This window comes from Indicator indicator, chromosome 7 (assembly GCF_027791375.1).
Source record: "Indicator indicator isolate 239-I01 chromosome 7, UM_Iind_1.1, whole genome shotgun sequence".
Taxonomy (NCBI): domain Eukaryota; kingdom Metazoa; phylum Chordata; class Aves; order Piciformes; family Indicatoridae; genus Indicator; species Indicator indicator.
Window position 1 is genome coordinate 22,967,750 of NC_072016.1, and position 12,624 is coordinate 22,980,373.

At 38.8% G+C, this 12,624-nt stretch overlaps 1 protein-coding gene across 1 annotated transcript in view; it reads left to right on the forward strand.

Moving 5' to 3' along the window:
• The window catches only part of ZMIZ1 (zinc finger MIZ-type containing 1), a 150,885-nt gene that overhangs the window by 24,368 nt on the left and 113,893 nt on the right, over positions 1–12,624 (forward strand). Inside the window, exon 3 of the mRNA XM_054382280.1 lies at positions 5,458–5,563. Coding sequence (XP_054238255.1) covers positions 5,458–5,563 — 106 coding nt within the window. The remainder of the gene's footprint in view (positions 1–5,457; positions 5,564–12,624) is intronic.

The window sequence follows — 12,624 nt, forward strand, 5'->3', positions numbered from 1 at the left end:
CCAGCAGAAGGGGGGGGGGGGGGGTGTGTGCTCTTGACTGCTGCCAGTTAAGAGATTTGTTGGAAGTGCAACACAATGGGAACCAAGTTTTGTAATAAGCAGTCATATAACTCTCTTGATTAACAGGCCTGTTAGGTTAAGAGATGCATTGTTCCAGTACTTTGTGGCATGATGGCTAGAAGGGCACAAAGTGGAGCTTGCCATAGTGTAGTTCCTTAGCCTTGCAAAAGCAGAAATTAGGGGAAAAAAGAGGGAAAAAAACAACCAACCAAAAAACCCCTGCAGTTAAATTCAGCCAAGTGAAAAGAGGTTGGTAGTAAAATTCATTTGTTTTTCATGTTATTAAAACCTCATTCTCATAATTTTCTCTTCACTGTCAATGGCTCTGAGAATTCAGGCATCTTGAACTGTGCAGTGCTGTCACAGGCAGTAAATGCAAGCAATGTCTCTGTTAGGAATGTAGTGTTAGTCAAAGATTTAAAAGATTTGGTGTGATACATTACAGTAGTATTTGGTTGTGAATAAGGTTAAGTGTTTCTTTAAAGCCACAACTTGAAATAGTTGTCAGCACCATATCTATGCTAAAATAAAAGCTAGGTGTTGTAAGCATATGTACGAAACAGGCTACTTTTTATAAGATCTAACTTGTCTCAGCTGTTACTGTAAAGCAACCTAGAGGAATACTTTGTGCTGAACCTTGGGCTGACCAAGTTCCTCTCTTAACCATGATAAAGGATGATGATCTCAATTTATGGTTGTGGCATCCCTAGCAATTGTCTGGGCGTTTTTTCTTTCATAGCACCACTTTTCAACAGTTTTATGACATGTATTTTTAGGTCAGCTAAGACACATATGTACAGCATTGCAGAGTGAAGTCATGGTTGAACACATGGTGTCGCCTGCATGTTATTGTCTATATTTTGGCCAATATGCTCGACTTGAATTAGTAACTAAAGAAAGGCTGAGTATGTTTGTAAGTAGTATCATATCCATGTAACCATAACATTGAATGGATAATTGAAACTGTGTTTTTTCAGTCCCATCTGATCAGCACTGTTACCTGAGTAAGACTGAAATCACAGGAGGTTTCAGACTTTAGAGAGTTCCTGGGACAGGGTTCAGACTGAGCTGTGTGGCTCCAGTCAGCAGCAGGTGTCTAGAATCACTGAGGTTCGGCTTGCTGTGATCCCTAGGGAAGCATGGAGTCTATGCTTTTTCAATAAACTGGGATGTATTACAGATATTATCTAGTCTACTATCAATCCTCTTTCCCAAAATGCCAAGGCTAGAGTAGTAGCCTGTTTCAACACTTGATGAACTTTAATACTTAGAACATTTTTCCAGGATATGGCCTTAGTCACTTGTACACTGAGCAGAGAAATTCTGCTGTGTGCTCCTAATTGTCTATTTGGGCATTCACTATTTCTTTCCCATCTATAGTATTTCATATGTGCCCTTGGCCTGTTTTTTGGAACATTTTTCCAATTTATAAAAAATATTTTAAACCTTTATCCTATCCTTCTAAGTGTTTGTAAACACTTCTGCCTGTTATCATCTAGAAGTTTTGCAGTTTACTCTGTTTCTTTGCCCAAGTCATGACTAAGCAAATAGGAATTACCTGTATCCAGGACAAATTATAATTTGAGAGAGGACTGTTAATTAATTAATAATCTGAGTAAAATTTATACTATAGTCATCTAGACTACATTCCTCTGTTATGATAGCATCATACAGGGCAATGTCAAAAGCCATATTAAAGTCGAGATACGTTAGGTCCACTGTCTTCCATACACATACAAGTCCAGGTAAGTCATCCAAGAAGAAAACTGCAGTGTGCTGACAGATTCCTGATGATATTCTTTCTGTATGACTCATCTAATGTTTAGTAATCCAGTTTTTTACCTGTCTGGGTACATGTAATTTCTGAGATTCACCTTTTTGCCGTCTTAAAACCAGTGGTTCAATGTGCCTCCAAGGTCTCTATCTTGAATGAATTCATAGAGATAATCATGCACAGTTACAAGGTTTGCCTGGGCAAGGTTTGAGGCACTCTAAAGTAAATTTCAACAGGGGCTGCTGACCTGAATGTGTTAAGCTTACCAAATGTCTTGTAGTTACGTCTTTGCGCTTGCTAGATCATATTCCTATGATGCATTCGTCATCTTGTTTCTGAGAAATCTCCATGTTTCTTTAAAAGACCAGGAAGTTCCTTGCATACAGGTTCACTGGAAGAAAGCCTTCCAAGTACCAAGTGAGCAATGTCTGACTTTCATTGTAGGCAGCCTGAAACAGGGTCTTTGAAGGATATATGATCTGTTCAACTTTGATTTCAAAGTAGAAGTCTTTAGCTGTCACAGGTGAAAGAAAAACTTTTAAATACAGTTAATGCAAAAATTCATAAGCCTATTAATAAACTGGAAGTAAAAAGTGAACTTCCATATATGTGTTGACCAAGGAGATTGCTGAAGAATGGTGTACAAAGGCCAAGTGCCAGGGGAGAAAAGCCCAGAGAAAGCCTTCTTGATCACACTTCAACCAGTTTGTTTCACAGAGTCTTCATGCATTTGGTGGAGTGCACAGAAGGAAATATTAGAGGGAAGGTTACTTCTGACAAAATAGAAATTTTATTAAAAATGCTTATTTTCTATTAAGTAGCTAAGGGATTTGTTGCTTTTTGAGAGGAAGAAGGCAGGTTTGTGCAATTTGTCAGTGGAAGCACTTTCTTCCACATTTAGATTTTTATTTATTTTTTAATGAAAATTAATTTGTAATTTGTTTTCACCTCACACTTTTTATTAAAATCTTGAGCAGTATGTAGGAGTTTGACTGACTTTTCTAGACTTGTAAGTTCAGACTCTGTCATCTCATGCTTAGTCTTCTGCTTGCAGTGCTTGCTTACTAAGGTATAGCTTCAACCACTTTGAGGTCAACTTTAGCAGGATGATGCAATGGCCATCAAGGTGCAGTCAATGTTGGGGCTGCATGCCCTGTTATCTGGAGGCTCCTGCTTTTGACCATGGTAAGAGAGAGCACAGTGCAAAGAAGTTAAGAAAATTAAACTAATGTAAAATGATAGTTACAGGTTATGCCTCAGCCTGTTGTTAGAATCTGGACGGACCCAGACTTTGCAATCCATTCAGTAAAGATACTGCAATCATAGATTGGCTTTCATAGGCTCAGTATTTTATAATTATCTGTATTTCTTGAGTTACCTTGTAGAATGTTTCTGTAGTTCACAAGATGCCAGTTGAAAGCAGTGATTTGGCCTCTGGCCAGCAGGGTCTCAGTATTTGTAGCTTAGTCTTTCAAAATGAACAAAGCACCTAAGTAGGCAATGCATTTCTTAAGTTGCCACGTGCTCACTGGTAAGCAGACTATCTGCCTGCCTGCCTGCCTGCCTGCCTTCTTGTGCAGTTTCAAAGTAAACAGTTCTTTTACTGCTTTTTCAAAACAGATCATGGGAGGACTCTTCCCTTTATTTTACAGAGCTGATTAGCACTCTGAAATGCTTTCTTCTGTGATGATGCCTAAAGGACTTTCATTAATGTTACGCATTAATGAGATGTTACCCTCAGGAGCGTTCAACAAGATGTTTGGGCTTTTTTTTAAAGGAGTCTACTGCCTACTGCTCTGATCCCTTCTCTAGTGTCTACCTGTCAGCAGCTTGAACTATGGTGATACTTGAAATAGGAAGGGAGCAGTTAGATTTCCAATTGTATGTCTTCTGTATCTCATAGCAGACCACAGTCTTCACTTGATAACTCAGCATGAAATATGAGGTATTTTGTTGTTCTGCTGTTGTTCTTTTGCTTGTGCTTTTTCTATTATCTAATTTTTGCTAATTATGACCTAGAATCTTAGCCAGGATATTAACAATAATCAGACACGTAAATGTAAAGGATTAAATCCTGATCTACCTAGTAGGAAATGGGTTTGGATTTATAAAAAATAATTGCTTTCTTTATCACAAATTATTATTATTTCTAAAACTTGTAACAGAAACAGAAGATTAAACACTAGGTCTGTTCTAGGGTTGTGTATGATTGTACTGGTAAGTTCAGTTTTTCATTCCATTTCCCTGAAGCTCTCTACTCAGTGCTTAGATTGAGAGGGGGAGAGAACACTCCCACTTAATTCAAAACATGAATCTGTAATTTCTAAGTTAATAGGAACAATTGAAACAACAAAAACCTACTCGGGAACTTTATTTATGCTAATTCTTTCTTAAGAAGGTGATTTAGTTCTTTCTTGTTCATTAGGGAAAGTGGATATTGGAAAAAGTTCAGAATAATAAGATTCATGTGGTAGTTTTGAGTTAGTGTGGCAGAGTAGTGCATTTATTTACCATTTGTAGGTTATCACATGTTTTTTCACTTTGTTCTATATTGTTGCTTTTTGTGAGGAGGCAGCCCAGGACACAGATAGTTGCAGTGTCATAAATTTGGAAAGAAGCTTTCAGATGGAAATAGGAATGGGAAAACAATGTTTTCTTGCATTATAAGCTATTTAAGATAAGAACCTTTTGCTTCATGTAAAGAAACAATGTTCTGTTTCTTGTGGACTTCCTTTGCTTTGTTTCAATACAAAGCAATAATGGCAATTTTAAGAAGAATCTATTATTTCTGTGTCTCTGAGTCCTAAGTAATTCTGTACCACTAGAAGGCAATATAAAAGCTCTTCTGTGCATAACTTCAGCCCAGTTTGCCAGAATAACCGTAGTATTATGTTTATACTATGCTAATTTTCATGAGGATACATTCTTGGCTGAAAACTGTGTTGCTGGCCTTGAGAACTGGTTGACTTTTCATCCTTAATCACAATCTTTGATTCCCTAGTTTTGCTAAGTCCTTCTAGCTCAGTAAAAAAAAAAAATTAAAAAAATCTTCTCTCTCTATTTAATGTGTTTGGTAAATACTTCTCTTGCAGGCTTACTGATTCTAAATCTGCAGAAAATGTGCTTCCCAGTACAGTATTGTTGAAATGCAGCAACTGTGACACTGATCACAGCATAGGAGAACACTGCCTATCAGTGTGGATGAGGGCATTTTAACCTAAAAGACTTGGGCACTACTCTTGAGAACAGGACCAGAAACTGCTTGTGACACACAGAACAGAGACCTAGAGACATCTCATCCTTAAGTCTGAAGCACAGTGAAATGCATTCTGTATAATATTTGCCTACATTTCCCTAGCATTATTTCTTCTGGAAAGCCCTGTCTCTCCAACTTCCTTTCTTCTGGTGAGTAGTCGAATAACCAGCTCACCAGAAGACTCGTATGTTCAGTTTGTTGTGCTTGGACTGGAAACTATTGGAGAGCAATTGCCTTATACCATGTTTGTACTGTGCCTATCACAGCAGATTCAGTTGCCTAACATTAGTGCTCATAAGCAGGTTAATGTAACTTTGCAAAGTGCTCAAGTAACCCCTAATGAAGCTTTCTCTCTTTCCCTTTGCAGGTGGTTAGTCGCGTGGCAGCTCAGCAAGGATTTGACTTGGATCTGGGATACAGGCTACTGGCAGTATGTGCAGCCAACAGGGACAAATTCACTCCAAAATCAGCTGGTAGGAAAAGTTTTTTGTTGATGTGTTACTGATTCTTGGATGGTTGTATTCTGAATAAATGCTACCTGCGACTGCCTGGCATGTTTTAAAAACCAAAACTATATTTGGTGGTAAAAGTGCAGCTCTTGTTAGCATTTCAATTTCCTGCTGGTTTGGGGGTATGTGACTTCAGAAATCTCTGCAACTAGTGCTACTCGTTGCGTTGTTTGATGTTATAGATGAAATGTAACTTCCAGAAGCACGGATGTTCAGTAATTTCATGGTGGGAATGAACGCACTTAGGCCCCTCCATCTTGGTAAACGATTGATTTTCTGTCATGTGTCAGCCACTAAATCTTTCACATTCATTCTGCACACCCTGATAGATCTATTGCCAAGTTTTTCTTCCTTGACTGCATGTCTCTACAAACAAGTACCACAGTTCCTTGTATGTCTAGTTGTTAGTTTTACAATTTTGAGCCAAGACTAGGGGGAAATGTTATTGGTATAGTATTAAGTAGCCAGTTTTCCAGCATTTTGCAGCAGTAATCTGTTACGGGGCTCTGATCAAGTAGCAATATTTGATCAGGATGTACTGACATTATTTCTCTTATATAGTAAAAGTAGAAAATGCACTTCAGGGGCTTTCTGCTTCTCACGTGTTTGATTTAACTGGAGCATTTAATTCTGGTTCTCCTTTTCTTAGCTGATGAATGTCAACATAATGTGCACTGGCTTGGAAAACAGGCAGATAACTGTTCCATTCCAGACTGAGCATGGATAACTTTTCTGTTTAGTACTAAACTGCTATGCAGTCCCCTTTTAGAATATCAGAAAAGGTTATCTTCTTCCAAACCAACACTTTGTAGCCAACTGGTTGGGTGTTACAATTTCTTTTCCTGTTCCTTTTCAGGTTTTATTAGCTCCAAGCTTCTTTAGTTATGGCTATGTTTTGTCCAAAGTGCTCTAAGCAGTTCCTCCTGCAGAAGTGGCTTTCACACCAAGGCATATTCACCAGACTTACCTGATTTATTTTTTGTATGGGAAGGGATTGTTACTAAATGTGTACTAAATGTTGAGTAGAACATCTGATTTTCATCTGGGAGAACTATGGGGAAGATAAAACATTCCATTTATCACAGACAATCTTACTTTTTTTCTGAATTTCTAGTAGGTTTCTCTAATAGTTAGCTATCACATCTCTTCTTGATTTCTTTTGTTTGCTTGTTTTTTGTTTTATTTTGTTTTTAAAGAGGATTTGCAGCTGTGTGTGCATCAAGTGAGACGTTAAAACTTCATGTCTTTCAAAAAGATACCTATTAGAAGTAGTCATACCCTCTTTCTTATCAATTCTTCCTGAGGTGTGCCTCTACCATTGTGTTAGTGAAGGTGAAGTTGTGAGTCTTTGGACCTGTAGCACTTTTCCTTTGGGCTTGGGTGAGAGGGTAGTCTTGAAAAACTGCTGATCTGTCATCGTGTCCTAGAAAAGCACAGTGTCAGAGTATGATTTCCACCAGTAATTATTTTTTGGGAATATATGCTTTTTTTTTTTTTTTGCAACTCATTGCCCCAGCAATCTGTACAGTTTTCAGTCTTTGCGTTGTTAATTGATACAATACCTGGAAAGCTGGGAATGAGAATACGAGCTCTCTTCTCTCAGTGTGTTCTAAAAACTTCTCAGTCCTTTCCTCTGCTTCCAGTTTCCCAGTTGCATATACAACTAATTTATTTCCAGTGATTTAAATATTTGGGGTTAGTACTACTTTAGTTTTATCATGTATACAATTGTTTCACCAGTTATTCCAGGGATTTCATCATGTCCATCTAGACTGTATTTTTTAGTGTTCTTATTGTCTTTGTTAAATACTTACACTTGGGGCATACCATAACATATTTTGTGAAAATGAAATAAGGATATCACATTCACATCTGAAGTGTGAAAGCTGCATCACTGAATGGGCAGCTTGAAAGACTGACTGGCTGGGATTAACAATGTGACATCATTTCAGACCATCCTGACTGGTTTTGAAAGGATTAATTTCCACATCTGAGTGCAGTAACATTTTCTGATTTCAAAAGCAACAGAGGCTCTGCTCCCTTGTTCAGTATTTATAAAAATGTTGAGATTGTCCTTTGTTTTTTTTTTTTTTTTTTCTGGTAAAGTGTGCATCCTTGAAAGCTGCCTTTCATCATTTGCTTATGTTGTTGTCAAGGATGCTTGCTTGTTGTTCTGAGTATCTCTTTTTTTTTTTCTTGTTACATCTATTGAAAGACACTTTCAACACTTCTTCCAGTGACATTGCTACAGAAGTCCCCTGATGTAAATCTCAAATGGCATTATTTTAATGAATAAACGTTTGTTTTTCCCTTCCTCCTGGCTTAAGGGGAATTTACAGTGGTTTGAATTTATTCTTCCAAGAATGATTTTAATGCTACCATAGGGATTGCTCTGGAAACAGTCTAATACATATTGTTTAGGGTATGACATTCTGAGATGTAAGGAATAGAAATTAAAACACATTTAAGTAGGCAAACACTGAGGAAAATACTTGCACCAAATCCTTTCAAGGGTCATCTACTATTAGTTACCTCTACAGCTTAGTACAAGGCTTGTTGACCGATGTTCTGCAGGCTGAGATACCTGGAGTGACCTGGCAGTAGTGGCTTGGCAGGCTTTGCAGCTCTGCTGTAAGGAGCAGGTGGACCTCCCCAGCCTGATGTCCCTCTAGTCGGTTGGTTTGCAGAGGCAGCTGAACCAGTGCAATTGGTAGTCCAGCTCTTGTTCTCTGACAGTTCCCAGCCTCAGCTTGCTCAAGGACCTGTACTGTCAGAAGAGCTTTTGCTTGGACAACTTGTTTGCATGCAATTGGCCCCACACTATTTCATCCCAGTTGGTTTAAAACCTTTTGGTGGTAGCTCCCTGCTAACCTGAAGAAATTGAGGAGTGATTACAGAAGCTGCAGATGGCAGATCAGAATACAGTGAAGAGTGAGGGGAGAAGCAGGGAGAGATGAGAGGCTGGAGCCAAGTATGACAGCAGCCTTCACCGGCAGCATGTCCTCAGCTGGGGGAAAGCACAGGAACAGACCAAGAGCTGTCAGCTCCTTAGCATTTCCCATCCAGGACCTTTGGTGTTGCTGAGGCAGTGTTGGATGCCCTGCTTTTTTGTTTTGTTTTATTTGACCACTGAGGTAGTTAACAATTAGCTAATACAAATTGTTTTGGAGAATGCCTTGAGGGGAAACCTGTGTGCCCTGAAAAGTATTAAAAAGTTGTCATGTGAGGTTTTAAATAATAATGCTGATTTAATGACTATCCTTCTTGTCTTGGCTTTCTGGCGTTTGTACCTGAAATAATAGCTGTGCCCCTTTTATTCTTCTAGCCCATGCTGCTGCATCTGGGCTGCTGCCTCAGCAGGAGTTCAAATACAGCGTTTCCCACCCTGAAGACAAATGACAAAGCCTTAAAAATATATGTGTCTCTTTTGGTGACAGCTGCTCCCCAAACCTTCCACGGCAAATTCCTTTGCCTTGGTGTGGCACCTATACGGAACCGCCCAGTAGGTTAGCTGCCTGCTCATTTGCTTTGAAACTGCAGCAACCTCAGTAGCTTTTAGTATATGAGCACAGGGGTGTTTGCATATGTCTTAAGCCTGAAGAAGACCACCTTTCTGAACAGTGATTGCTTGGACCTATTATGAGCATAATATTAGCAGCTTTTGTCCTTCTCATAGAAGATGCTGAATTATTTGGTAGCTTTATTTTAAGGTCAAGTGAAACAGTTCACCAATCAGAGTGGTTATTAGAAAAAAAAAAAAGAGAGAGAGAATAATTTTCTGTTCTAAAATACAGGGCAGGGGGAGGGGAGAGGTGTTGGGGCTAAGATACTTTATTGAGCTATTGAACTATATTGCTCTTGTAGATACTTTTGCTTTTGTCAGGAGGCCAAGCTGAGGCCTGACAGGGGGACGACAGGATGAGATCATACAGGGAGCTTTGTCAGAAAAGGACATTGTTTGGTGTCTCTGTAAAGAGAGAGGAGGAGGAAAGAGCCTGAGGGCAGAACTGTGCAGAAGAGGTACTTTAGCAATCACTGAGAAACTACAACAAGCAAATGCTGTGATAGCTTGGATGGGCAGCTAAGTGTTAGATGTTTGATAGCAGAGATAGCAACCCCTTTGTGATACTGCTTTGTTTTCAGTACCTTAGGCTCTGGCTGATAAGCTTTTGATTTTGCTTTTCAAGAGCAGTATTACTTAATAATCTTAACTTTATATGAAACGTGATATTTAAGGGTTTTGTCTTTAGCTTTAATCATTGTAATGTTAACTGTAAAATAATGACTGTTCTTAGTGGATGTTATACCCAAGCTGTGAGTAAATTGGATCTTGGGTTAAGAAAGATATTTGCAGATAGAGTACTCGCAAATGATGATGTTAAAACATCACTGGACAAGACACTGAGACCTAAGGCATGACTTGATCAGGGTATGTACTGTATCATGTTTTACTGCCTTGTTTCAAGCAGTATTATAGATTGAGCAAAGTGTAGTTTGTGTATTATCAAATCAAACTTACAGAAATGAGAGAAGAGGAAAAACTGAGGCTGCAGTATGAAAATGAGGAAAAAGGTAGAAAATAAGGATAACATCTAGATATGGAGGTCTGTAAGAGTAGATGAACATTTTGCCTTCATTTCCAGTAATAATGTTCACAATAACTGTGGAGACATGGCAGAGAGGCAGCTAAAAGAATTACAAGCACAGAATGAAATTTACTGCAGCCAAAGCTGATGGCATCCCTCCAGTTTGAAGGGACTAAATGATTGACATGCCTGCATTTGGAAAGAAACAGCATATGAATTGTCAGTCTCATGGCTCACACCAAAGATTTTCAGCAAATCAGTCAAGTCAAAATGGTCTCATACCGACTGGAGAAGAAATACAAATAGTGCACACAGACTTAGGAAGATGGCTGATAAGAATGAGTAGACAGCCTTAAGAGGGCAGAGTAAAAGAGCTTGGCTTGGGTTGTGCATGAAATGAAATCTGAGCAGATTTACAAAATGTGTGTAAATACTAAAAATAAAAAACTTAAACCAAGAAGAGCAGTGAGTCCACAGAACAGTGATGGCACCAAAATATACAGGTGTAAATTGAATAAATCATCACAAATAAATGGGAAATTCTGAACTGTTAGGGCAGCTGCATTTGGAAAAGGTTTTCAATTAGAATGACTGCAGAGAGGGAGGGAATGGAGGAAAGGAAAATAGAAAAATCAAACTGCCTTTTAAAGGATAAAAATAAACATATGAAACTGACTGTGTAATGTGGCTCTTGATTAGTTGGAAGCTAGTTAAAAACCTGTTGTCTGTGTAGTCCTATTTTCTTGCTACCTTGCTATGCTTGGCATTTAGAGCTAAGTGTCCTAAAACTGTGTACTTGACACTTTTCATTAAAATAAAGACCTCATTTTCTTTTAGCTCTTACCTTCTGAGACACCTTTTGATGCAGATGATGACTACGTTCCAGGTGATCTGTAGGTTTACTTTCCAACTCTTAGCATAGGTTCTGACTGTGTGCCATCCTGCACTTTGCTCTCTGTTTTTGTAGGGTTTTTTATATTTTTGAAGTAAGGATAATAACACACTTTCCATCTCTCTTTTGCTTGTCTGGTTTAATTAAATTCAACATTATGCAGGACAGAAGCTACCTCTTCCTCTGTAGCACACAGAAACTGTGGTTTCTGCTGGGACGCTTATACTTAGTTATTGTGGGTATAAAATAATTCTTTTTGGAACATATATTGGCAACTTTATTGCAACCAAGACTCTCTTTCCTAAAGATCTATAGTATGTATACTATAGAAAAATGAGTAATTAATTGTTACGTCATTCAGATTATGGGGTTTCATTCGTTTCTGTGTTTCTCTTTGACCAAAGGGAAAGCACAGTCAGTACTGTTGCTTAGTGGCATGCACACTAATGCATGTCTGTAGTGTGTAACAGCCACATTTACACTGACTACAGAAAAGGGAATCCCACAGGGGACACAGTGGACTTTGGCCATTTGTCTTGCCCGTGAGTTTACTCAGAACAAAACCGTAAAAGACCTGCAGTTTGGGAAATTATGTCCTGTGTCGTGAACCTCTGTGAGATTGGCTTGGCACGTGTCAGACTTGTGAGGAGTCAGCTCTCAAATGTCTCAAGATGGAGCATATAAAGAGCCCTCAGAATGAGAGATGCTCTTCACTGGGACTTACTTGTTTGAGCTGTTCTTATTCCCTTCCTGGGAGATGTCTGCTTGCTGATGCATTTGGTCTGCCTTCTACTCTTAGAAGAAACATAGTAATGTTTGTGCTAGACTGACATTACTTTCCAGTTGAGAATTCCTCTTCATCTTTAATTTGAGTTTTAGGGCCTCATGTCTATGTATTATTTTGCTGGAATGGAAATGGACTTAAGTTTTGGCATTCGCTTCTCTGTTGTGCTCTTCAGTACTCATCTTTATAAGAGAGGTTGCACAGCTGAGCTGATGCTTCTTTATTCTGTGCAGTCAGACTATCAGGTGGTTTATCTGGCCTGTTTTCTGATATTTGACAGGTCCTTGTTACCATGGTACTGATTCGACAGATGTAGCAGTAAAACTCTGTTGCCAGGTTGGAACCTTTTTGCACTAATGCCTGTACTGTAGTACTTATGAGTTACAGCAGCAAGCTAGCTCTGCTGCTTTCTTAGCCTGTGGCTTGGATTTTCATGAGGCTGGTACTTACACAAAGGCTCATTGTGCTGTGGATTCGAGGTGTAGAGTGAATTAACTCATCATGCAGTTCCTGGCCACTATCTTTTCCTAGTGTATACAACACACTTTCACTTGGACTGAAACTGTCATTCTCCAGAGATTTATTTTGATTTCTATCATTGTTTCCTGTCTTCTGCTTCAAGGATCCCCTATATGCTGAGAGCAACTGAAATTTGGTAATAGAGACAGATAGAGATGGAGATAGAGCTTCATCTTGGTATGAATGTTGATGTTTTATTTTTTGTTTGAGTAACGTATCTGTCCCTCTGCACATGAGGTAAGTC